This window comes from Salmo salar, chromosome 04, assembly GCF_965601325.2.
Source record: "Salmo salar chromosome 04, fSalSal1, whole genome shotgun sequence".
Taxonomy (NCBI): Eukaryota; Metazoa; Chordata; class Actinopteri; order Salmoniformes; family Salmonidae; genus Salmo; species Salmo salar.
In genome coordinates this window covers 51,559,897-51,584,126 of record NC_138294.1, presented here as the reverse complement: position 1 = coordinate 51,584,126, position 24,230 = coordinate 51,559,897, and the positions used below count along the sequence as shown (strand labels likewise).

At 43.4% G+C, this 24,230-nt stretch overlaps 1 protein-coding gene across 1 annotated transcript in view; it reads left to right on the top strand.

Annotated features, from left to right (window-relative positions):
• LOC106603264 (roundabout homolog 1) overlaps window positions 1-24,230 on the top strand; it is a 220,748-nt gene that overhangs the window by 5,078 nt on the left and 191,440 nt on the right. Inside the window, exon 2 of the mRNA XM_082974526.1 lies at window positions 13,101-13,228. Within this exon, the coding sequence (XP_082830652.1) occupies window positions 13,126-13,228 (103 nt within the window). The 5' untranslated portion in view covers window positions 13,101-13,125. The remainder of the gene's footprint in view (window positions 1-13,100; window positions 13,229-24,230) is intronic.

Sequence of the window (24,230 nt, the reverse complement as noted above, 5' to 3'; positions counted from 1 at the left end):
TCTATCTGCCGGTTGCTCTTCTGTGCTTCTGACCACTCAGTTTGTACACATGTTCCAGGGGATGGATGTTTTGGGTAATGACCCATGTCCAATGGATGGACTTTGTCCTCCTTTATTGCCATAAGAAGTGAGTTGTAATTCATGGCCTCTGCTCCCGGGTCACCTAGGGGGAATCGATAGCGGCGCACCCCCATTGCCGAGATGCCACCTTATCATTGTCTAGGCCATTGTTATAATGTGTGGCTACTTGGCAAGTCATTTTCCCCTTAATGTCGAATAACGACAGCTGCACCTTTTATTTTTACCCTTGTTGATTGAGTGTCTTTTTATTGAATTTCCATTTAAGCAGTCGTTTCTCCAAACCATCCCCTCCTTTAATTTCACAGCAGAGACACTCTCTGCACTGCTGGCATTGGCTGCAATGATAAATGGACTTTCACTTGGATAAGGCTTATTCCTAGAGTCCCTGGCAAGCTCAGCCCAGCCCAGAGCACATGCTGTAGGGCTTCTCTCTGTGGCAAAGAGCACCTGGGGTCTCACTCTCTAGCTCCCAATCAAATTCATTCAGATTTACAGACAGTGTACTGCTTCGATTACCATGGAAACCAGGATTTGGTAGATGGATACAAGAGTACAACAGGTCTCCAGATGTGCTCTCACATCTCAGGCAATGTGTCCGCTTCTTATCTGTAACAACATTTTTTTTTTTTACATACAATGAGTATACCAAACATTAGGAACACCTTTCTAATATTGAGTTGCGCCCCCCCCCCCCCCCCCCCCCCCATTAGGAGATGGTTGGTCATTAATGTTTGGTGAACTGAGAGGGAGATGTGTATGTTGTGGGTGGCTGATGAGTGAGAACCGTGTTAAAACCTGTGTGTGTTAATGGTGTGTTATGTTATTTTGTGTTCCAGCATCTATCCACAGACATAACAGAATCAGCTAAGAGGTCAGAGGTCAGCGGCCTGCAGGCCAGTCAGACAGATCATCATCTGTAAGCCCTGACGACAGACCTTCTCACTAACCCTACCCTACCCAGCCCTATGACTGTCCATCATACTCTCCGTCAGGCCCCCAGCATCCCTCTACCTCTCCGATAGTTTTAATACTTTCTGTCTCGCTCTGTTAACCCCTGTAATGCAGTGTCATAAGAATGGCTGACTGGCTGTGGAGCGTGGCTGCATCTGTCTCCCTGTCTGTCTCCTTACAGACAGGCTCATTCCTCACTGACACAGTCTGGATATGAGGTATTTCCCAGGTGGATCTAAAGCTTACTCTAGTGTGATGGGTCTGCCACTGGTAGAGCCTGATTCATCCCACTTTGAGTTTGCAGTACCTCTGTCACCTCATCCACCCGCTTCCAGGTTCAGACTCCTCTCAGCCCTATGCCCTGGTTGTGTGTGTGTGTGTGTGTGTGTGTTTGTGGTTTGTGTGTGTGGTCTGTTTGTGTGGGTGGTGTGTGTGTGTGTGTATGAGTGTGTGTGGTGGTGTGTTGTGTGGGTGGGTGGTGTGTGTGTTGTGTGTGTGTGTGTGGTGTGTGTGGTGTGTGTGTGTGTGTATGTGTGTGTGTGTGTGTGTGTGTGTGTGTGTGTGTGTGTGTGTGTGTGTGTGTGTGTGTGTGTGTGTGTGTGTGTGTGTGTGTGTGTGTGTGTGTGTGTGTGGTGTGTGTGTGTGTGGTGTGTGTGTGTGTGTGTGTGTGGTATATGTCCTCCGCTGCACTGAGTGTGTGATTCAGTAGCACTGTTCAGTGTCCTAGGAGACCTACTGCTGGGATCACTGATTTGGTCTCCAAATCTTGAGGAGGAAATAACCAGTGACACACACTTCCTGTACTCACCCCCTGCTCTTCTTCGCTCCCTGACACCTGCTGATCAACCATCACATACCAATCTACCTCTCTGGGATGTGTGAGGAACATGTGAGGCAAACATTTGTTCTCATGTGTGCTGACCTGGTTTAGGAGAGAGATACCATACCATCTCCTTCCATCAGTGTATTTCAACGTGATTATTTGATGAAAGATGGTTTCCATGTAAAAAGGGATTTAGCAATTCATGCCAGACAGATCTGTGTGGTTTGTGTGGGTTATAGTGGTAAATATCATCATTTAGGCGGGTCTCTACTTTACCATTGGCTGGTGGTGGTAGAGCACTTTTGCCTGCAGCCATTATCTGCTGATGTTGCAGGTGTTTGAATGCGCTGCTATGCTCTGCTGAGTGTCACTTCCATGTATCTCCTAAAGTTCATATGGTTTTGTTCAGACTAAATCCTTGATTTCCTGGCCCCTGACCTTATGATTGCTGATCCCTCTACCATATCAGAGTGCTGGGATGTATCCGTCTCTGCTGCGGTTTAGGATAGAGCCAGGGATAGAGAGGGGGAACAGTGAGGGCACTGGAGTGAAAAAGCTGATTCTCTTCCCTGCTTCACGCCCCAGTGCCTACATGTGATCTGTCTGCTGTGGTGTAGTGAGGGTTCCTGCTCTCTGATATTGGCAATCTGTTAGGGGGTAAGAGGGAATGCTTCCCCCTGTCACAGGACTGGTAGGGGGAAGGATAATCAGCATCCTGTTTTGCTCAATCTGCAGCTCTCTCTCCATTACAATGTCATGCCTTACAGAGCAGGAGGTGGGTGTCGAACACCTAAACCAGGATTGCAGCATGAAGACACAGTAGCTACATTAATAAAACAGCAAGACAGTGCTCCTGGATAAGAGTGTCTGCTAAATGACTAACATGTAATATACAGTACTTGAAACCTGGTGTGGGACTCTGCATGTGAACCCTGTGAGATCTTGTAAGACATGTACATGCAAGACAGATATCCTCATAGACAGGGTCTTGCTGTGTGCAGACATCTTATCTGTTTCGTGTGCCTGTATGTGTTTGGGCGTTGGCCTATGTGGTGTGCATATGTGTCGTGTGTGTGTGTGTGTGTGTGTGTGTGTGTGTTTGTGTAGTGCACAGACTGTCCATGATTCAGGTGGCAGCGGTGGCAGGTTAATTCAATTATGGTAATGAGGCGGTGATAATGCACCGTCAGTCTGAGCCATCTCATCCAGGGGTTCTTAAACTTTTTCAGCCTGGGACCCGAATGAGAATTCTGTGTTTTCCTGGGACCCAAGCTTAGGAAAATATGCAACTATACATAATTATCGGTACATTTCATTGTCCTTAAGCCTAAAACAAATGCAATATAGACAAAAACAATTAACAATGAAATTAAATAAATAAAATAAATTCATTAAATATCCATATAAATATCTATTCATGTTTATTTTCCCCCATTAAAACACTTACATATCTGTCTAGGTTGGAACTGTTACTGTTGAAATACAAGAAATCATTTCATTCTGAACTGGAATAAACTGATTGATCACATCACACAGATGAATAACAGAACACACACACACACACAGGCTTTTTGATAGTGCAACCCTAAGAAACAGTACAGAGGAAAAATGATCAGGCCTACTGTACATCTTACTGTAGAAATGATTGATGAAAGAAAGTCTAGGTTGGAACTGTTGCTGTTAAAATACATATTTTTTTATTCTGAACTGGAATAATTGAAATAAACTGATTGATCACATCACACAGATATAGACCAGAAAACACACACACTCATTTTCTGGTCTACATCTGTGTGGTGTGATCAATCAGTTTATTCCAGTTCAGAATAAAAATTATGTATTGTATTTTAACAGCAACATGTCTATTCTGGGCTCTGTTGTGACAGTATAACACTGAGGTTATGCTCAGCCTTGAAACTGTTTCTGTACTTGTTTTTTAAGTATGTCAGAGTTGAGAACCTTGACTCGCATAGGTATGTGGTGCCAAACTGGACCAGAACATCTAGTGCTTTCTCAGTCAGGCAGGAGACCGCTTCCTGCTGTAGATGAGCAACCCACAACTATGTGAGTGTTTGCCTCAAAAAGCATCTCCCTTCAATCAGTTTATTCCAGTTCAGAATAATAATTATTGTATTTTAACAGCAACAGTTCCAACCTAGACTAGTTTCCAACAATAATGCCTACAGTAAATGTACAGTGGGCCTGAACATTTTTCATCTTCATCTGTACTGTTACTAGGGTTGCACTATCAGTAGCTATCTTGCTTTGGCGAATGTTCGCGATTAGCTGTGTACAAGGCCAGGGGATTGTTTGAAAGATAAACTCACATCTACTACTATGAGAGTTAGTTAGTACTCTCTTATTTCTGCTTATCATCATCTGTTATAAAATTACAATAATACCTTGCTAGCGGACTGACTTTTCCACTGTCGAAGCACTGTTTCCTGAAGCATTCTGCCCTGTTCTGAAAGCTCTCCCTGGGTTTACCATCATGCTGTGGATGTTTGGTCAGGACTTGTCATTTATTCATTTGTTTTATGAGAGACTCATTACTAAACTCTTCACTGCACAAAACACACTGTGGGCGCTCCTCGTTATACGTTTGTATGAAAGAGAAACTCATCGCTGTATATTTTTTGTTTCGTGACAATTGAGCTCCGTCAGAACTTGTGGCTAGCACGAAGCCATTTGATGACAGAGGTGAGTGATGTTGAGTGAGAATGACAAGTCAGTGGCAGACAGCGCATCATCTGCTGCTGAACCACAGCGCTGCATCGTGTGTCGCGGAGCGATCTTCAAGAAAACGGCAGAAAAAAAGATCCGGTAAACCGCGAAGCATACGGGCATCTCCCTCTACATCTCCCTCTCCCTCTCGCTCAGCTGCCAAACTGAGCAGAGACCGCTGCTTAAGCAGAAATCGCACTGAACAGAGAGCGATGCACTTGGCCAAATAAATTCTAGTAATAAATGAAACAATTGTAAATTTACACTGACACCCACCATTAACAGGACCCTTAAGAAAGGCTGATTTAATCCTTACCTGTCTCCACAGTGAGACACACACCTGCATGTCTCACTGTGCCATCTAACACAGCACTCCTCTACTATCTCCCCATCACATATATCACTGGGCTCCCACCATAAACCACAGTCCACATCACCATACTGTAAAAACACCACTATCTCAGCATGTCACCACATGCACTGTTATGTCACACGTTGCTATCTCTTCTCACACTCCTCCATCTTCAAGCATATATATTATGTGTAACACCTGCTCTATTGGCTGCCTATGTATTTTAACAGCGGAACTGTAATGGCCTCAGCCTGCGTGTGTTGTAGAACTACAGCATATCCATCCCAGGCTGTAGTCCTGCTGTCTGTCTGCAGCATCCAGGTGCTCCAGTATACAACACTAATTACTGCTGTTTACCGAGGACCCAGAGTGCTGACTACAGATTACTGCACTCTGAAAGCGTCTGTCTCATCAGCTCCTCTTTCTCTCTTCATACTTCAGTTTTCCCATTTAAAGTGTTTAATTAGTGTTAGAAATATGCATACATTTTACTTATTTTTTGGTCGTTATAATTTAGCAGACACTCTTATCCAGAGCAACTTACAGGAGCAATTGGCCTTAAGTGCCTTGCTCAAAGGCACATCAACAGATTTCACTTAGTCCGCTGGGGGATTCAAACCAGCAACCTTTCGGTTAATGGCCCAACCTCTCAAACGCTAGGCTACTACCCAGCCCACATATTGCAGAGGCAATATGTTGTCTTTTTTTTTTATCTCTTTAGCCATGTCTTTACTCCTACTGTTAGCCTGTTCCTACCAAATTCTAAATGTTATTTTCTCTATAATTCCACTGTTGGTGGATCTCTTTTGTCCACTGTCCTCATTTAAAAGAGACATAACATTATCTTGCCTGTGAAGTCTACAGTCTACAACAGACAGAGAACTCAGATGAGTCAGAGAAGCGTTTTTTTCATTTAGGGTGATCTAAAGTCATTGAAGCTTTCTGCCCTAAAATCAGGGCTGGAACGGGAACTATTAGTGGTGTAACGACCATGAAAACGAAATGAAATGACCATTATAATCATCCAGAAACTTCAAGTTGTCTTTCAGTCATCTATCTACTGTCTTGAGCGTGAACTCTTGCTAACGAACTTGCAGCATTGTATCAACTAGGTCTGGCTCGCATTTTTGCTAGCGAACTTGCAACACAGTATACACTACTACTGTATATCTTCCCAGTGAGATTGACAGATACAGCTGTGCGGGATACAGCTGTCAAGTTTAGTGCACAAGTACATTGAAATGCATTTCTTGCAAGCTCTAAACCCAACAATACAGTAATCAATAACAATGTAACACAAAAAATAACATAAGATAGAAAAACAAACTATAAAAATAAGAAATAAGAAAAACACATGAAAGTAAGGAAGCATCCTATATATAGGGTCAGTCAATTCCAGTCCTACTACCATATTTACAATGTGCAGGGATGTGCAGGGATAGGAGTAAGGTGACTAGGAATCAGGATACACTACCGGTCAAAAGTTTTAGAACAACTACTCATTCAAGGGTTTTTCTTTATTTTTTACGATTTCCTACATTGTAGAAGAATAGTGAAGACATCAAAACTATGAAATAACACATATGGAATCATGTAGTAACCAAAAAAGTGTTAAACAAATCAAAATATATTTTCTATTTGAGATTCCTCAAATAGCCACCCTTTGCCTTGATGACAGCTTTGCACACACTTGGCATTCTCTCAACCAGCTTCACCTGGAATGCTTTTCCAACAGTCTTGAAGGAGTTCCCACATATGCTGAGCACTTGTTGGCTGCTTTTCCTTCACTCTGCTGTCCGACTCCTCCCAAACCATCTCGATTTGGTTGAGGTCAGTTGATGGTGGAGGCCAGGTCATCTGAAGTAGTACTCCATCACTCTCCTTCTTGGTAAAATAGCCCTTATACAGCCTGGAGGTGTGTTGTGTCATTGTCCTGTTGAAAAACAAATGATAGTTCCACTAAGTCCAAGCCAGATGGGATGGCGTGTCGCTGCAGAATGCTGTGGTAGCCATGCTGGTTAAGTGTGCCTTGAATTCTAAATTAATCACAGACAGTGTCACCAGCAAAGTACCCCAACACCATCACACCTCCTCCTCCATGCTTTACGGTGGGAAATACACATGCAGAGATCATCCGTTCACCCACACCGCATCTCACAAAAACATGGTGGTTGGAACCAAAAATCGCAAATTTGGACTCATCAGACCAAAGGAAAATTTCCACAGGTCGAATGTCCGTTACTCGTGTTTCTTGGCCCAAGCAAGTCTCTTCTTATTATTGGTGTCCTTTAGTAGTGGTTTCTTGGAAGCAATTCGACCATGAAGGCCTGATTCATGCAGTCTCCTCTGAACAGTTGATGTTGAGATGTGTCTGTTACTTGAACTCTTATTTGGGCTGCAATTTCTGAGGCTGGTAACTCTAATGAACTTATCCTCTGCAGCAGAGGTAACTCTGGGTCTTCCATTCCTGTGGCGGTCCTCATTAGAGTCAGCTTCATCATAGCGCTTGATGGTTTTTGTGACTGCACTTGAAGAAACTTTCAAAGTTCTTGAAATGTTCCGTATTGACTGACCTTCATGTCTTAAAGTAATGATGGACTGTCGTTTCTCTTTGCTTATTTGAGCTGTTCTTGTCATAATATGGACTTGGTCTTTACCAAATAGGGCTATCTTCTGTATACCCCCCCCCCCCCCCCCCCCCCTACCTCGTCACAACACAACAGATTGGCTCAAACACATTAAGAAGGAAAGAAATTACACAAATTAACTTTTAAGAAGGCACACATGTTAATTGAAATGCATTCCAGGTGACTACCTCATGAAGCCGGTTGAGAGAATACAAGAGTGTGCAAAGCTGTAATCAAGGCAAAGGGTGGCTATTTGAAAAATCTTGTTTAACACTTTTTTGGTTACTACGTGATTCCATATGTGTTATTTCATAGTGTTGATGTCTTCACTATTATTCTACAATGTAGAAAATAGTAAAAATAAAGAAAAACCCTTGAATGAGTAGGTGTTCTAAAACGTTTGACTGTTACTGTATATGATAAACAGAGTAGCACCAGCGTATATGATGATTGTATGTGAGTGAGTGTGTGTAGAGTCAGTTTAAATGTATGTGCATATTATGTATGTGTGAACAAATGATGAAGTGAGTGTTTATGTGTGTGTTGGTGTGTCAGTGTGCATTAGTATGTAGGGCCAGTGAGTGTGCATATATACAAGGGTCACCTCAGTCTGTGTAGCCATTTTGTTTGTTATTTAGGTAGCTATTTAGCAGTCTTATGGCTTGGGGATAGAAGCTGTTCAGGAGCCTGTTGGTGTCAGACTTGATGCACTGGTACCGCTTGCCGTGCGGAAGAAAATGTAACAGTCTATGGCTTGGGTGCCTGGAGTCTTTAATGATTTTTCGGGCATTCCTTTCACACCGTCTGATATAGAGGCCCTGGAAGGCGGGGAGCTTGGCCCCGGTGATGTACTGGGCTGTCCGCACCACCCTCTGTAGCACCATGCGATCGAAGGCGGTGCTATTGCCATACCAAGCAGTGATGCTGCCAGTCAAGATGCTCGCAATTGTACAGCTGTAGAACTTTTTTGAGGATTTAAGGGCCCATGCCAAGCCTTTTCAAACCTCTTCTTCACGACTGCGCACGTGTGTGTGGACCCTTTTAAAAGTCCTTAGGGATTTGGACACCGAGGAACTTGAAGCTCTCATCCTGCTCCTCTGCAGCCCAGTCGATGTGGATGGGAAGGTGTTCAGTCCCAGGCTCCTAAGCATTGTCCCCTCCTAAGAGAGGACAATGGTGTTGAACACTGCGCTGTAGTCATTGAACAGCGTTCTCACATAGGTATTCCTCTTATCTAAGTGGGTGAGGGCCGTGTGAAGTGCAATTGAGATTGCGTCGTCTGTGGATCTGTTGGGGCAGTATGCAAATTGGAGTGGGTCTAGGGTGTCTGGGATGATGGAGTTGATGTGAGCCATAACCAGCCTCTCAAAGTACTTCATGATTACAGAAGTGAGTGCTACAGGGCGGTAGTCATTGTCGCAGGAAGCCTTAGAGTTCTTGGGAACAGGAATGATGGTGGTCGTCTTAAAACATGTGGGGATTACAGACTGGGACAAGGAGAGGTTGTGGCCTTGTGGGTGTCGACCTGATTAAAGACCTGACTCACATTGGCCTCGGAGAGCGAGATCACCCAGTTCTCTGGGGTCGGTCATAATGGTGTTGTTGTTTCGAAGTGTGCATAAAATGCTTTGTGTTAGTTTGGTAGAGAGGCATCGTTGGGCAGATCACAGCTGGATATTCCTTTGTAATCCGTAATGGGCTGTAGCCTCTGGCACATGGGGCGACCGTCAGAGCCTGTGTAATATGATTCCACTTTCTCCCTATATTGTCCTTTTGCTCATTTGATGACTGTGCAGAGGTCGTAGCAGGACTTCTTGTACTTGTTCCTGTCCTCAGCCGTAGCCTCAGGGTTGTCTACGATAGCTCTGTGTGTTGTAGCCCTGTCCTTTAGTTTAGCTCCAACCTCGGTGTTAATCCAGTGCTTTCGATGGGGAAGCAGCGAACCTTCACTGTGGGGATAACGTCGCCGATGCATTTCCTAATGAAGTCTGTGGAGGTGGTTAGCTTGTCAATGTTATCGGCAGAGTTTTAGAACATATTCCAATCAGCGGTCCTGTAGCATAATCTCTGATTCTGGTGACCATTTCTCAACAGAGCGAGTTCAGGTAATGTATAAACATTTGCGAAATGAATGCCCTTAAAAGAGAAGTCCACCAAAAAGTAGTTTGATAGTCGTTAAAGTAAGCTTCCGTCATCTGGTCATGTAGCTTAGGTAGCTAGCTTACAAATGATAAAAACAGTACAAACCAACTTATCTCGCTAAATTGACTACTAGCTACTGTAGAAGGAGGCACAAACAAGCAGAAACATTTGTAGGTACAGAACTGTAAAGTGTGATTTTAGACATTCAACATCCAATGGTTTCTCATCCCTTTTCTCTTGGTCCTTCCCTCAGAAACACTTGAGAAGTTTAGGTACATTCTTAGTGTTGGCAACAGCTACTGTGTATTTTAGTGAGCGGAGGCGGGCGACAGAGTGGTGCAGATAATCTGTCAGCTGGTGCCAAGGCATCCCAGGAATCTGGCCTTCCATGAGAGAATGTGAACCAGGAGATAGCAGTTTGTTCCACAGATGGCTGATTGGTAAAACCAACTGGCCGCTCCTCTTCCACAGCCTGCCCATGTCACTGTGGCTCACCGTGCCCAAGAAAGACGGAGGATGAAGAGGGGGCGGGGGGAAAGGCGCTGTCTGGACAGAGCTGGCAGGAAAGTGACCATGCCTCGTTTTCCTCCAAATCAGCCTGTGAAATTGATTTATCAAACAGGAGATTGTGCCAGGGCAGCAGGAGGGTGCCAGAAAGAAAGATGACTTGCAGTGTGGCGTGTGTCTGAAAGTATATGTGAAATGAGACAAGTACGCTGCTCGGTGACACACATAATTACATTGAGGCACACAATCACACTCAGGTGCGCGTGCACACACGCAAACACACACACACATCGTATTTCCTAACATGTATCAGCTGCACTGGTTTATCAGTGAGTGGGTATATAGTATTAATCTGGTCTCCTGTCAGAGTGTGTGTAGTTTGGATCAGAGAGATACTGTAGGCAGACCCAGTCAGAATGCCACTGTAGCGTTTGTTGGGTAGGCTTCAGAGCAAACCCCATCTGTTTACTTCTTCTATCCTCTGTAGTGCCTCTTCTCTTGTTCTTTCCATGAGATGGGGCCTTAGGAAAATTAAGTCATAGAATATGCACTCATATCAGCAGATTTTCACCAGTGATGTTTTTTTTAAATCATTTACAAAGTAGATTGAAAGGTTTTATAAAGTGAAAATGTCATTCAGTTCAGCACTTTTGTTTTTTAGCGACATTATTTGGCAGTGTCAGATTGAAGAACAACCTTTTATCTGTACTCTGATGATATCATCAAAGCAGATTATACTGTGTAGCTTACTCATTGTCTATCCATTGTAACATGTATTTCATTCAGTGGATGATTGGCAATTGCTGATTGGAGTTAATGGTTGATATACATGTGCCTCTCTCTCTCTCTCTCTCTCTCTCTCTCTCTCTCCTCTCTCTCTCTCTCTCTCTCTCTCTCTCTCTCTCTCTGTCTCTCTCTCTCTCTCTCTCTCTCTCTCTCTCTTTCACCCCATCTCTCTCCCTCATATCCCACTAGGCAAAAACTGGTTGAGTCAACATCGTTTCCACATCATTTTAACCCCCAAAATATACTGCTCAAAAAAATAAAGGGAACACTTAAACAACACATCTTAGATCTGAATGAAAGAAATAATCTTATTAAATACTTTTTTCTTTACATAGTTGAATGTGCTGACAACAAAATCACACAAAAATAATCAATGGAAATCCAATTTATCAACCCATGAAGGTCTGGATTTGGAGTCACACTCAAAATTAAAGTGGAAAACCACACTACAGGCTGATCCAACTTTGATGTAATGTCCTTAAAACAAGTCAAAATGAGGCTCAGTAGTGTGTGTGGCCTCCACGTGCCTGTATGACCTCCCTACAATGCCTGGGCATGCTCCTGATGAGGTGGCGGATGGTCTCCTGAGGGATCTCCTCCCAGACCTGGACTAAAGCATCCGCCAACTCCTGGACAGTCTGTGGTGCAATGTGGTGTTGGTGGATGGAGCGAGACATGATGTCCCAGATGTGGTCAATTGGATTCAGGTCTGGAGAACGGGCGGGCCAGTCCATAGCATCAATGCCTTCCTCTTGCAGGAACTGCTGACACACTCCAGCCACATGAGGTCTAGCATTGTCTTGCATTAGGAGGAACCCAGGGCCAACCGCACCAGCATATGGTCTCACAAGGGGTCTGAGGATCTCATCTCGGTACCTAATGGCAGTCAGGCTACCTCTGGCGAGCACATGGAGGGCTGTGGGGCCCCCAAAGAAATGCCACCCCACACCATGACTGACCCACCGCCAAACCGGTCATGCTGGAGGATGTTGCAGGCAGCAGAACGTTCTCCACGGCGTCTCCAGACTCTGTCACGTCTGTCACGTGCTCAGTGTGAACCTGCTTTCATCTGTGAAGAGCACAGGGCGCCAGTGGCGAATTTGGCAATCTTGGTGTTCTCTGGCAAATGCCAAACGTCCTGCACGGTGTTGGGCTGTAAGCACAACCCCCACCTGTGGACGTCGGGCCCTCATACCACCCTCATGGAGTCTGTTTCTGACCGTTTGAGCAGACACATGCACATTTGTGGCCTGCTGGAGGTCATTTTGCAGGGCTCTGGCAGTGCTCCTCCTGCTCCTCCTTCCACAAAGGTGGAGGTAGCGGTCCTGCTGCTGGGTTGTTGCCCTCCTACGACCTCCTCCACGTCTCCTGATGTACTGGCCTGTCTCCTGGTAGCGCCTCCATGCTCTGGACACTACGCTGACAGACACAGCAAACCTTCTTGCCACAGCTCGCATTGATGTGCCATCCTGGATGAGCTGCACTACCTGAGCCACTTGTGTGGGTTGTAGACTCCGTCTCATGCTACCACTAGAGTGAAAGCACCGCCAGCATTCAAAAGTGACCAAAACATCAGCCAGGAAGCATAGGAACTGAGAAGTGGTCTGTAGTCCTCACCTGCAGAACCACTCCTTTATTGGGGGTGTCTTGCTAATTGCCTATAATTTCCACCTGTTGTCTATTCCATTTGCACAACAGCATGTGAAATGTATTGTCAATCAGGGTTGCTTCCTAAGTGGACAGTTTGATTTCACAGAAGTGTGATTGACTTGGAGTTACATTGTGTTGTTTAAGTGTTCCCTTTATTTTTTTGAGCAGTGTATATTTAATGACGTTGAATCAACATGGAAAACTGATTGGATTTGCATAAAGTCATCAACTTCTGGGAATTTCCTATTTTCTTCACCAAACTTTTAACCTAAATCCAATGACATGGTGATTCTATATTTTTTCTTTATGTTGAATTCACATGAGTTAAAAACTAGACCAAATGTAAATAAAAAGTAGACGTTGAACTGATGTCTGTGCACAGTGGGAAGAATCTATCTAGATTCTATCAATCTTTCTGTATTTGCTGATTGACCCTTACCTCTGTGTCTCTGTGTAGGATCACTAAAGGGGATGCTGGGCCAATGAGAACCATGTGGGTCATGTGGTCAGTTGTTACGGCTCTCCTTGTCGCCATGCTGCTCAGTATCGTCCATTCAGAGCTGCAGGAAGGAGCCCTCGTTCCAGGTAAGCAATCCCAACACAACACTCCTCATCAATCTACTATTTGCCATTGGTCATGTAATTGACCTTACCTGCTGCAGACAGAGACTAGCACCTGTTACTGTAAAGTGCTTCTGTATAATTGCTTATCTTGGTAGTCTTATTATCAGTCATGGGTCTTTCGTAGCTTTAAGCTTAGAAAGTGAGTATCTATTTGGGAGTGTGAGATCTCATTGGTCATTGTTTGAGGTCTGGCATTAGATGCTCCATCCGTTCTACCTTTCCTCCCACTCTTATCACTGTAGGTTTCATCTGTCTCGGTGTGGTTCAGGAGTGGGCGGAGGATCATCACTCATAGGGCTCACATTACACACACTGTTAGGACTCAGGTAATTACTCTATCCATCAGAGAACCAGGGAGGGGAAGACAGGAAGAAAAGGTTTCATCTGGTCCCCATGTGGTCCAGTTTGAAATAAAGAAGTGGTAGCTATATTCCATTTATTTTCCACTGTGGTGTGTTTAATTAGCTCTTCCCCTGCCAGGGGCTCAATCCATGCTGGGGTAACAACAGGGCTCTATGACTCAAATCCTGCAGGACTGTGTGTGTGTCTCTGTGTCTCTGTGTCTCTCTCTCTCTCTCTCTCTCTCTCTCTCTCTCTCTCTCTCTCTCTCTCGTGTGTGTGTGTGTGTGTGTGTTTGTCTGTGTGTGTGTGTGTGTGTGTGTGTGTGTGTGTGTGTGTGTGTGTGTGTGTGTGTGTGTGTGTGTGTGTGTGTGTGTGTGTGTGTGTGTGTGTGTGTGTGTGTGTGTGTGTGTGTGTGTGTGTGTGTGTTTGTCTGTGTGTGTGTTTGTCTGTGTGTGTGTGTGTCTGTGTTGTGTGTGTGTGTGTGTGTGTCTGTGTGTGTGTGTGTTGGCTGGATTTGTCTCTACTCCCCCTTAATTAGTTAGCAAGCTCTGTCAATGACAATGAGATTCTATGGTCTTAGACAAAGTTCAGATGACTATATTGCATCACTTCGACCATGTAGATTAGTTGGATATCAAAGCAATTAAAGGATGAGGATGATGCAATTGCAGCGGTTGAAAACCGGTTGGAGTAAGACCCAGCTTATACAGGGTCCTCCAGGGATCGTCTAAGAGCCTAGCAGGCTGTCTTGCAGATGTTTGAAGGGTGAGAGGCTAATGCAAAGGACAGTGTTCATTAGTAATTGAGAGCTGTTCACCATCTCACAGTGATGACTTGAGCCTGCTGTGGGGTGGAGCTCCAGAGCAGGGATTAGAGATCAGAGCAGAGAGATCAGGTTCACCCTCAGCGGTCATGACAGTCTGTCTGTCACTGAGGGAGAGAGACGTCACTGAGGTATTCACACTGACCACTGACCATTGGATGTCGGGTGGGCTCACAATCAATCACCCTGGGGAATAGAGGGGTGATTCACATGACTGGCTTTTTTGGTAAGTTGTCCTGGAGATGTACAAGTAAACACTTAAGGGTCCAAAAGATTGGAACCACATTTGCCTTCAGATGCCAAGTCCATTTTTTATAGGAGCTGACCCTAAGGTGAATGATCCCCTAGCTAGTGCATTTATGAAAGAAAGAGCACTAACAACATACTAGTAGTTGGCCTCAGAGGGACAGAAGAATGAACAATGTTCACTGATTGCCCTTGGCACTGGGTGGTTGTCCGTGCTGGTAACTTTAACTTTTCCATGCTGGTAACCTACCACAGGAAACTGCTAATGTCCACTGCATTGTGGGCATCCAGGGAAAAGCAATTTCAAATCAGTGGGAAGTTAAAAGGGGCTTGACATGTATAGAGCATCTGCTTGCAAACTGTGTTTTTCAGGCTTCCTGGAGGAGTCGGTGCTGATTTATTTGTGCGTCTCTTGGCTGGTGTCCTCGTGATTGTGTGGATGGAATATTTGCTTGTGTTCTCCTTTACAGAGACAGGATTATGATTGAGGGGAAGGCTGGAGTTATGAGGGCAGCCTGCCATCCTAATGGAAATTCTGGAAAAATAAAGGTTTCTTCAGGTACACTCTAGATGCAGATGTCAAGTGTATTTAAATTGTTCTGGCTTAAATATGAGAAAATAGTACATCAGTCCTTGAGTGTTGGGGTGTTGGGGTGTAGACTACCTGAATACTAATTTACTACACTGTTGGTTATAAAACCTGAGGTTATGTCTGAATTTGTTAAGTTAATACAAAGGATCTGTTTCCCAGACTGTAATTCTTGGTGGGTAGTGTGACTTTCCTGACTGTGTATTGTGAGGATGGTACACCACTGGGGGCTGGTGGTGAGGAGCCCAATTAGGAAGTGTAATCAAAGGCCAGCTCGTTAGCGTTGCCATGTTTAATTAGTTGTGCAAGCAGCCTGGCGTTGGTGGGAGTTGGTAATCTAAGGGTTACCCATGGTGCTCTTTAACAACATGGCTGCCGGATGGTGAGAGAATCTATTAGTCATAGCACTTTCTAATTTTAGTCACAACACACACGCTCGCGCGTACGCACACTCACACACGCAGGCACACACTCTCTCTTTTTTTGTCTCTCTGTCTCACTTGCTCTCTTTCTCACTCTGATAATACATCACATTCCTGTAAAAGTTGATTGAGTATACAGTATATACAGTGATCTAACAATTGGGATTGTTATCTTGTTGTTTTACAGAAGACGCGTTCATCTCTTGTTAGTAATATGAGATTAAAGTTTGCATACTTTATTACCTATTACACAGGACAATGAATCTATTCCACAGATCTATATATTAATTATATCAGTGATAATCTTTAGTTTGTTAACCCTGTGGATAAAAAATGGTGATTGCTTATTTCCCATTGGTGAGACCTTTTTTCCTCTCCTCACTGGCTCTTGGTAATCTAGACACCATGTTTGTTTCTGCCTAAAGGTGAGCTTGTTTCTAGATAACCTTGTGTCCCAAGGACATGAAGTTGTATATAGGGCTGAGAAATCCCAGCCTGAGCTTTCACGTATCCACTCTCACACGAATTCCCTAGAATTAATCAACCTGCAAAATGCTGTCGTTTCCTTCCTGGCTGCAATCATTATGAAGTCAAATGGCTTTGAAGTGATTTGGGTGCTAGATGCAACCTCCCAATACAATGTGACACTAAAAGATAAGCCGCTGCTCCCCCGATAAGACTTTGATTGCAATGTACCACTTGACCTGACTCTGAAAAGAAGAACAGAGCTGCATTGGTCACACTCTAGTCATACTCTGGTTTGAGAGCCATACTATTTTAGCTCATTCTACTGATTAAAGACGAGGCTCAGTCCTTTGCAGATGGAGGAATATTTCTCTCTGTTGTGCGTGGGAGTGTAAGGGAGAAGACTGGTGACACGATGTGTGGTTAGCTAATTAGTAATGCTCGTTAGTCTATTTAGAGAGCCATGATGAGAGGAAGACAGCACTAATCTCAGAGAAGAACAACCTTCACCACAACAACACCAACTGTTAGAGAGAGAATGTTGAGGGCTATCATTAACTGTTACACCGCTGATATGGTTTAGCTACAGTACTGTGCTACTGTATCATTGAAGAAGTGTCCTTGAGATAAACTCCCAGCTGTTCTCTATTCTCCTATTGTTGTGGAGAGGCTCTTCAGACACGAGGAGAGCTGGCAGAGTGCCTGTCCGATTTTAAATATGTGTACTCAATAGCCACTGGGCACAGACATCAATTCAACGTCTGTTCCACGTTGGTTCAACTTCATTTCATTTCATTGAAAGTGTGTGCCCAGAGGGTAGTCACCTGTTTTGGAGAGGGGGGCTTCGACATCGTCTTCCGCATAATTCGGTTCAATTTCACCCATGAAGCCCACCTTCACTACAACAACAACACCCCCAAGGACACTTCAGTTAGATAAATGTAGCTTTTCCATATTTTTCAAATGCATGCTTAGGTCCTGCCAAATATAGTTTGGTCTACTTCCTGCTCTCCTCACCTCCATGCTATGTTCCTCTTCTTCCCATGCCCTCTCCAACCCTCTCTGCTCTGTTGCCAGGGCAATCTGTCCAAACCAAACACCCCCCTCCTGGCAGATTGATTGCTAATATTGGAATTGATTGGCGTTGGAGTGGGAGGAAAGGCTAAGTGTGTGCAGTGGTGTAAAAAGTAAACAATTGTCATACTTGAGTAAAAGTAAAGATACCTTAATAGAAAATGACTCAAGTAAAAGTGAAAGTCACCCATTTAAAGTAAAAATCTAAAAGTATTTGGTTTTAAATATACTTAAGGATAAAAAGTAAATGTAATTGCTAAAATATACTTAAGTATCAAAAGTAAAAGTATAAATCATTTTAAATTAGATATATTAAGCAAAACATTTTTTTGTTTTTAAAAGCATGGATAGCCAGGGGCACACTCCAACACAGACATCATTTACAAATGAAGCATGTGAGTCCACCAGATCAGAGGCAGTAGGGATGACCAGGGATGTTCTCTTGATAAGTTTATAAGTTATAAGTTATTTTATTCTGAAATGTAGTGAAGTAAAAGTAGTCAAACATATAAATAGTAAAGTAAAGTACAGATACATCCCAAAACGACTTAAGTAGTACTTTAAAGTCTTTTTACTTAAGTAGTATACACCACTGTATGCGTGCATGTATGAGAGATGTTTGCTATGACCTGTGGTGCATTTCCTCAGGCTTTATCATTATCACAGCACAGTGTCCATTTTGATTCATTTCGAGCATGTTTGTGTTGCTGGAAAATGTCTCAGTGATGCATTAAATTACGTTTTGTCACCTGCTGACTCAGGTCATTAGTCATTCACAGATATCTGCTTCCGTCTGTGGCATCTGAGCTGATGTGAACTGAAACCTGAATAGATACAGTATATCAATACCTTGAGTTGCAGTCATAATACTCAGATAGAATTATAGATAATCATGGCTATTATCTAGTATTAGGTGTGTATGATCTGTATGTGGCCCGCGGGTGGTCTCCTGTGCAGCTGTCTGTTGTTGCTGTTGCTGTGACAGACAGGGCAGCACACAGGGAAAGGTACACAGAGAGGGATCAGTGTCTGACAGTGTGACAGGGGTGTGTGTATCTGTGTACCCTGGTCTCAAGGATACTGAAAGGTCATTACCTCACTGATCTCTCCTTCTCCCTCTCCCTCTCCCTCTCCATACTTGATTTAGATCAGCAAATAAACATTGTTAGTTCATTGTTTGCAACCTCCAACCAATTAGCTGTGTTTTAGCTGTTGTTTCTGGGCCAATCCCAACATATTTGTCCTGAACATTGTATTCCACCATTTTCACACATCCATTCAGGGCACCAGTTACCTCCAGACACATGTCTATCCTGGGTGTGTTGGTGTTGTTAAATGTATTCTGGATGTTAAACCTCTGACAGGTCCACTCTGTGAAGTTGTCTGAGCGGGGGGGCTGAGGGCGGTTAAAGGAAGGGCCGGTACAGGACCAGTGCATTGATTGGCCACATGAATCAGTCCATACGGCTCACTTTTTCGATCTCCATGGATTTGTGGGCGGGTGGCGGGGCACCTTTGTGGCTTATCAAAGGCACCGATTTAGCCAGCATAGCATGTCAGGCCATTCGTCTTCCTGTAAGTGACATGTCATTCCCCGAAACCAGCAGCCTCTGCCCTCAGACATACACATGCACACTTACAAGGAAAATCACACACCTGCTGCCACTCACAAATATATATACACACTGCTGTATATCTGAACATAGCCTAGAGACAAACACCAAAACATAAAACCTTCAACACACATTACATGCAAACCCAGTACAGTAAATGTAATGCCATTTTTTTACTGTGTCCCTACCTGTGTCTGTGCTGTAATTCCACCCACAATGTCTCCCATCATCCTCTGTCACAAACAAGTTTTCCAGTACTTTCTTAGGGTGATGCTAGGCTATTCTGCATTGATTTACCATCAGTCATGGCTCCTGGCTTTGTATTGGTCTTGCAGGGAGCTGTCCCTCTCTGTCCCATCACCCTCTCTCTCTCTCAGGCACTGAAATGATAAGAGTAAAATCAATAGCCAGCCTCTGGCCTCACACAACATGGCTACTCCACGTTGTCTCTGTCTGTAATGTTGCACCAATTTATCAGAAAGATTCCTCCCTCCACTTGTTGGAGGGTTCTGTCTGTCCATTGGTTTAATCCTGCCTGTCGATACAGACAGACAACAAAAATTAAATGAGTTTAATCCTGTTAGAGCAATCAAATAAAGTGGACGGATCCTAAAGACTGCTTTCTCATTATTTTTTCAACCTTGTTTTCACTCGCTCTCTCCATCTTTAACCTGGTGTTGTTTGTGCTCTTTTGTCCAAGACATAGAATGACTGTCACAATCCTAGTCCTTGCGTAGAGAGGTGTACACTAGCATAGCAAGGAACATATTGTACACTAATCAAGATGAGCACACAGTGATGGACACAACACTAGACATGCACAATAACATTTCTGAAAGTATCTTTTCATCTATTTTCTTCTGCCTGTATTGACCGCGTACTCTTGTGTTTTTCGCAGTAGAGTTAGCCCTTTACACTTGTGGGAATTGGCCTACATGGATAAGGCTACATTTAAAAGTTTCTTACAGAAGAAATATGAAAAGCATATATGCATAACTATGGTAGCGACTGAAAGGGAACAATTTGGAGATACTGGGGAAATTCTTTGACCAAAGGTGACAACAGTTCACCTGACACAAGACTGCTTATATTTATAATTTATAATAATCCTCAACATCTTTGAAAATACCTTGGGTCATCGTAAATTACAGCATTTCCCTCATTCAGACAACAAAAAATTTCTAAAAGTTGACGAATTAGCGGGAGGGATGGGGGCAATTTCTTATCATGTGCAGTGCTCGAGTTCAGAACGGCTGTCATATCAAAACCCATACAGTCCTGGGAAATGCAGAGCCCTGACGTCATGTATAGCATGTTACTGTACAGCCACTACGTTCCAATTTAGGCACTTATTAGTGCCCAAATCTGCCATTTTCAACCCGTATACGGGTACCAGTGTAAAGGGCCACAGAAAGGGCAGAGGGTTTTTCTACCTTAAGTCCAAACAGTTCTCGTAAAGGCAGTGGTAGACCCTATGGATATGTGAGGAGAGTAATGCAACAGTATACAAAGCAGCAGACCCTGGCTCTCTTCCTCTGTCTCACTGCTCCCTTCCACCCTGTATGCACTAGACAATCTCTCAATAAGATACAGTCCCATCCAGAAAATAGAGTCCTGTCACTGACCGCAAAGAGAGAGAGGCGGGGGAGAGGGTGGTGGGGAGTTAATATCTTGCAGCTTCTTCGGATGGGATGACTGTGAGACGAGATGAGAATAAGAAGATGGAGCATAACGATAATGAGGCTATGGTGGAAAGGGTAATGATAGTCAACGAAACAGAAGGAAGAGGCTGACAAGATATCACTCTGTCAAGGAGATAGGAGCTGGTTGAGAGAGAGTGCAATCATAGGAAGAGATAATTAGCATGTTTTTACTGGATCAAAATGGGACTTAGGTGGTAGGCATGGCGGGGGCGTGGCCACGGGCGTGGCCAACGGTGCGGTTGCAAACCAAAAATAATTGTCGCAGTGAACTTTTGCTGTTTTAAAGCTATTTTCCTGCAATTATACACATTTTGCCATGTGGCGGAGATAACATTTTGCCATTTAAAACAAATATCAAAAAAAGTGTTAAACAAACCAAAATATATTTTGTTTGTGAGATTCTTCAAAGTAGCCACCCTTTAACTTGATGACAGCTTTGCACACTCTTGGCATTCTCTCAACCAGCTTCATGAGGTAGTTAACTTGAATGCATTTCAATAACAGATGTGCCTTGTTAAAAGTTCATGTGTGGAATTTCTTTCCTTCTTAATGCGTTTGAGCCAATCAGTTGTGTTGTGACAAGGTAGGGGTGGTATACAGAAGATAGCCCTATTTGATAAAGAGCAGCCAATGGCAAGAACAGTTCAAATAAGCAAAGAGAAATGACAGTCCATCATTACTTTAAGACATGAAGGTCAGTCAATACGGAACATTTCAATAACTTTGAACGTTTCTTCAAGTGCAGTCACAAAAACCATCAAGCGCTATGATGAAACTGGCTCTCATGAGGACCGCCACAGAAATGGAAGACCCAGAGTTAGGATAAGTTCATTAGAGTTACCAGCCTCAGAAATTGCAGCCCAAATAAATGCTTCACAGAGTTCAAGTAACAGACACATCTCAACATCAACTGTTCAGAGAAGATTATGTGAATCAAGCCTTCGTGGTCGAATTGCTGCAAAGAAACCACTACTAAATCACACCAATATGAAGAAGAGACTTGCTTGGGCCAAGAAACACGAGCAATGGACATTAGACTGGTGGAAATCTGTCCTTCGGTCTGATGAGTCCAAATTTGAGATTTTTGGTTCCAACCGCTGTGTCTTTGTGAGATGTGGTGTGGGTGAACGGATGATCTCTGCATGTGTATTTCCCACCATAAAGCATGGAGGAGGAGGGGTGATGGTGTGGGGGTGCTTTGCTGGTGACACTGTCAGTGATTAATTTAGAATTCAAGGCACACTTAACCAGCATGGCTACCACAGCATTCTGCAGCGACACGCCATCCCATCTGGTTTGCGCTTTGTGGGACTATCATTTGTTTTTCAACGGGACAATGACACAACACACCTCCATCCAGCGTTAGGGCTATTTGACCAAGACGGAGAGTGATGAAGTGCTGCATAAGTTGAACAATCACCTGACCTCAACCCAATTGAGATGGTTTGGGATGAGTTGGACTGCAGAGTGAAGGAAAGCAGCCAACAAGTGCTCAGCATATGTGGGAACTCCTTCAAGACTGTTGGAAAAGCATTCCAGGTGAAGCTTGTTGAGAGAATGCCAAGCGTGTGCAAAGCTGTCATCAAGGCAAAGGGTGGCTACTTTGAAGACTCTCAAATATAAAATATATGTTGATTTGTTTAACCTCTCTCGGGTATGTGGGCAGAACTAGCATACCCACCACAAACTTCCGGTGAATTTACTAAATTACTCACGATAAACGTTGACAAAAAACATAACAATTATTTTAAGAATTATAGATACAGAACTCCTTTATGCAATCGCTATTTAGGAAGTTTGCGGGGGGTATGCTAGTTCTGAACGTCACATGCTAATGTAAAAATATGTTTTTGGATATAAATATGAACTTGATTGAACAAAACATGCATGTATTGTATAACATAATGTCCTAGGCGTGTCATCTGATGAAGATCATCAAAGGTTAGTGCTGCATTTAGCTGTGGTTTGGGTTTATGTGACATTATATGCTAGCTTGAAAAATGGGTGTCTGATTATTTCTGGCTGGGTACTCTGCTGACATAATCTAATGTTTTGCTTTCGTTGTAAAGCCTTTTTGAAATCGGACAGTGTGGTTAGATTAATGAGAGTCTTGTCTTTAAAATGGTGTAAAATAGTCATATGTTTGAGAAATTGAAGTAATAGCATTTCTAAGGTATTTGAATAACGCGCCACAGGATTCCACTGGCTGTTACGTAGGTGGGACGATTTCGTCCCACCTTCCCTAGAGAGGTTAAAATAGCTTTTCGGCAAAAGCACATTTTGCAATATTCTGAGTAGATAGCTCGCCATCACGGGCTAGCTATTTTGACACCCACCAAGTTTGGCACTCACCAAACAGATTTACTATAAGAAAAATTGGATTACCTTTGCTGTTCTTCGTCAGAATGCACTCCCAGGACTTCTACTTCAATAACAAATGTTGGTTTGGTTCAAAATAATCCATAGTTATGTTCAAATATCCTCTGTTTTGTTCGTGCGTTCAAGACACTATCCGAAGGGTGACGAAGGGTGACGCGCCCGACGCGTTTCGTGACAAAAAAATTATAAATATTCCATTACCGTACTTCGAAGCATGTCAACCGCTGTTTAAAACCTCTTACATCTAGACGTTCCGCTAGCGGAACACCTGCTCCAATATCCAATGATAGGCGTGGCGCGAATTACAAATTCCTCAAAAATACAAAAACTTCAATTTTTCAAACATATGACTATTTCACAGCATTTTAAAGACAAGACTCTCCTTTATCTAACCACACTGTCCGATTTCAAAAAGGCTTTACAGCGAAAGCAAAACATTAGATTATGTCAGCAGAGTACCAAGCCAGAAATAATCAGACACCCATTTTTCAAGCTTGCATATAATGTCACAAAAAACAAAACCACAGCTAAATGCAGCACTAACCTTTGATGATCTTCATCAGATGACAACCCTAGGACATTATGTTATACAATGCATGCATGTTTTGTTCAATCAAGTTCATATTTATATCAAAAAACAGCTTTTTACATTAGCATGTGACTTTCAGAACTAGCATACCCCCCGCAAACATCCGGTGAATTTACTAAATTACTCACGATAAACGATAAACGCCTAAGCCCAGAGTCCCTTGATCGGCCACTTGAGAAAGGCGATAATGTGTTTCAGCCTGGGGCTGGGATGACGACATTCAGGTTTTTCCCGGGCTCTGAGCGCCTATGGACGACGTAGGAAGTGTCACGTTAGAGCAGAGATCCTTAGTAAAAGATAGAGATGGCAAAGAAGTTCCAGAAATGGTCAGACAGGCCACTTCCTGTAAAAGAATCTCTCAGGTTTTGACCTGCCATTTGAGTTCTGTTATACTCACAGACACCATTCAAACAGTTTTAGAAACTTTAGAGTGTTTTCTATCCATATATAATAAGTATATGCATATTCTAGTTACTGGGTAGGATTAGTAACCAGATTAAATCAGGTACGTTTTTTATCCAGCCGTGAAAATACTGCCCCCTAGCCATAAAAGGTTAAAATCAATTTTTATGCGATTTTTCTCGTAAAAAAGCGATAATGTTCCGACCGGGAAACCCTGTTTTCGTTCAAAGACAAAAAATCTAAAATGGACTCTTCTCGTGCACGCGCGCCCCAGTCTCATTGTTCTCTGATCGACCACTATCCAACTGCGCTACTG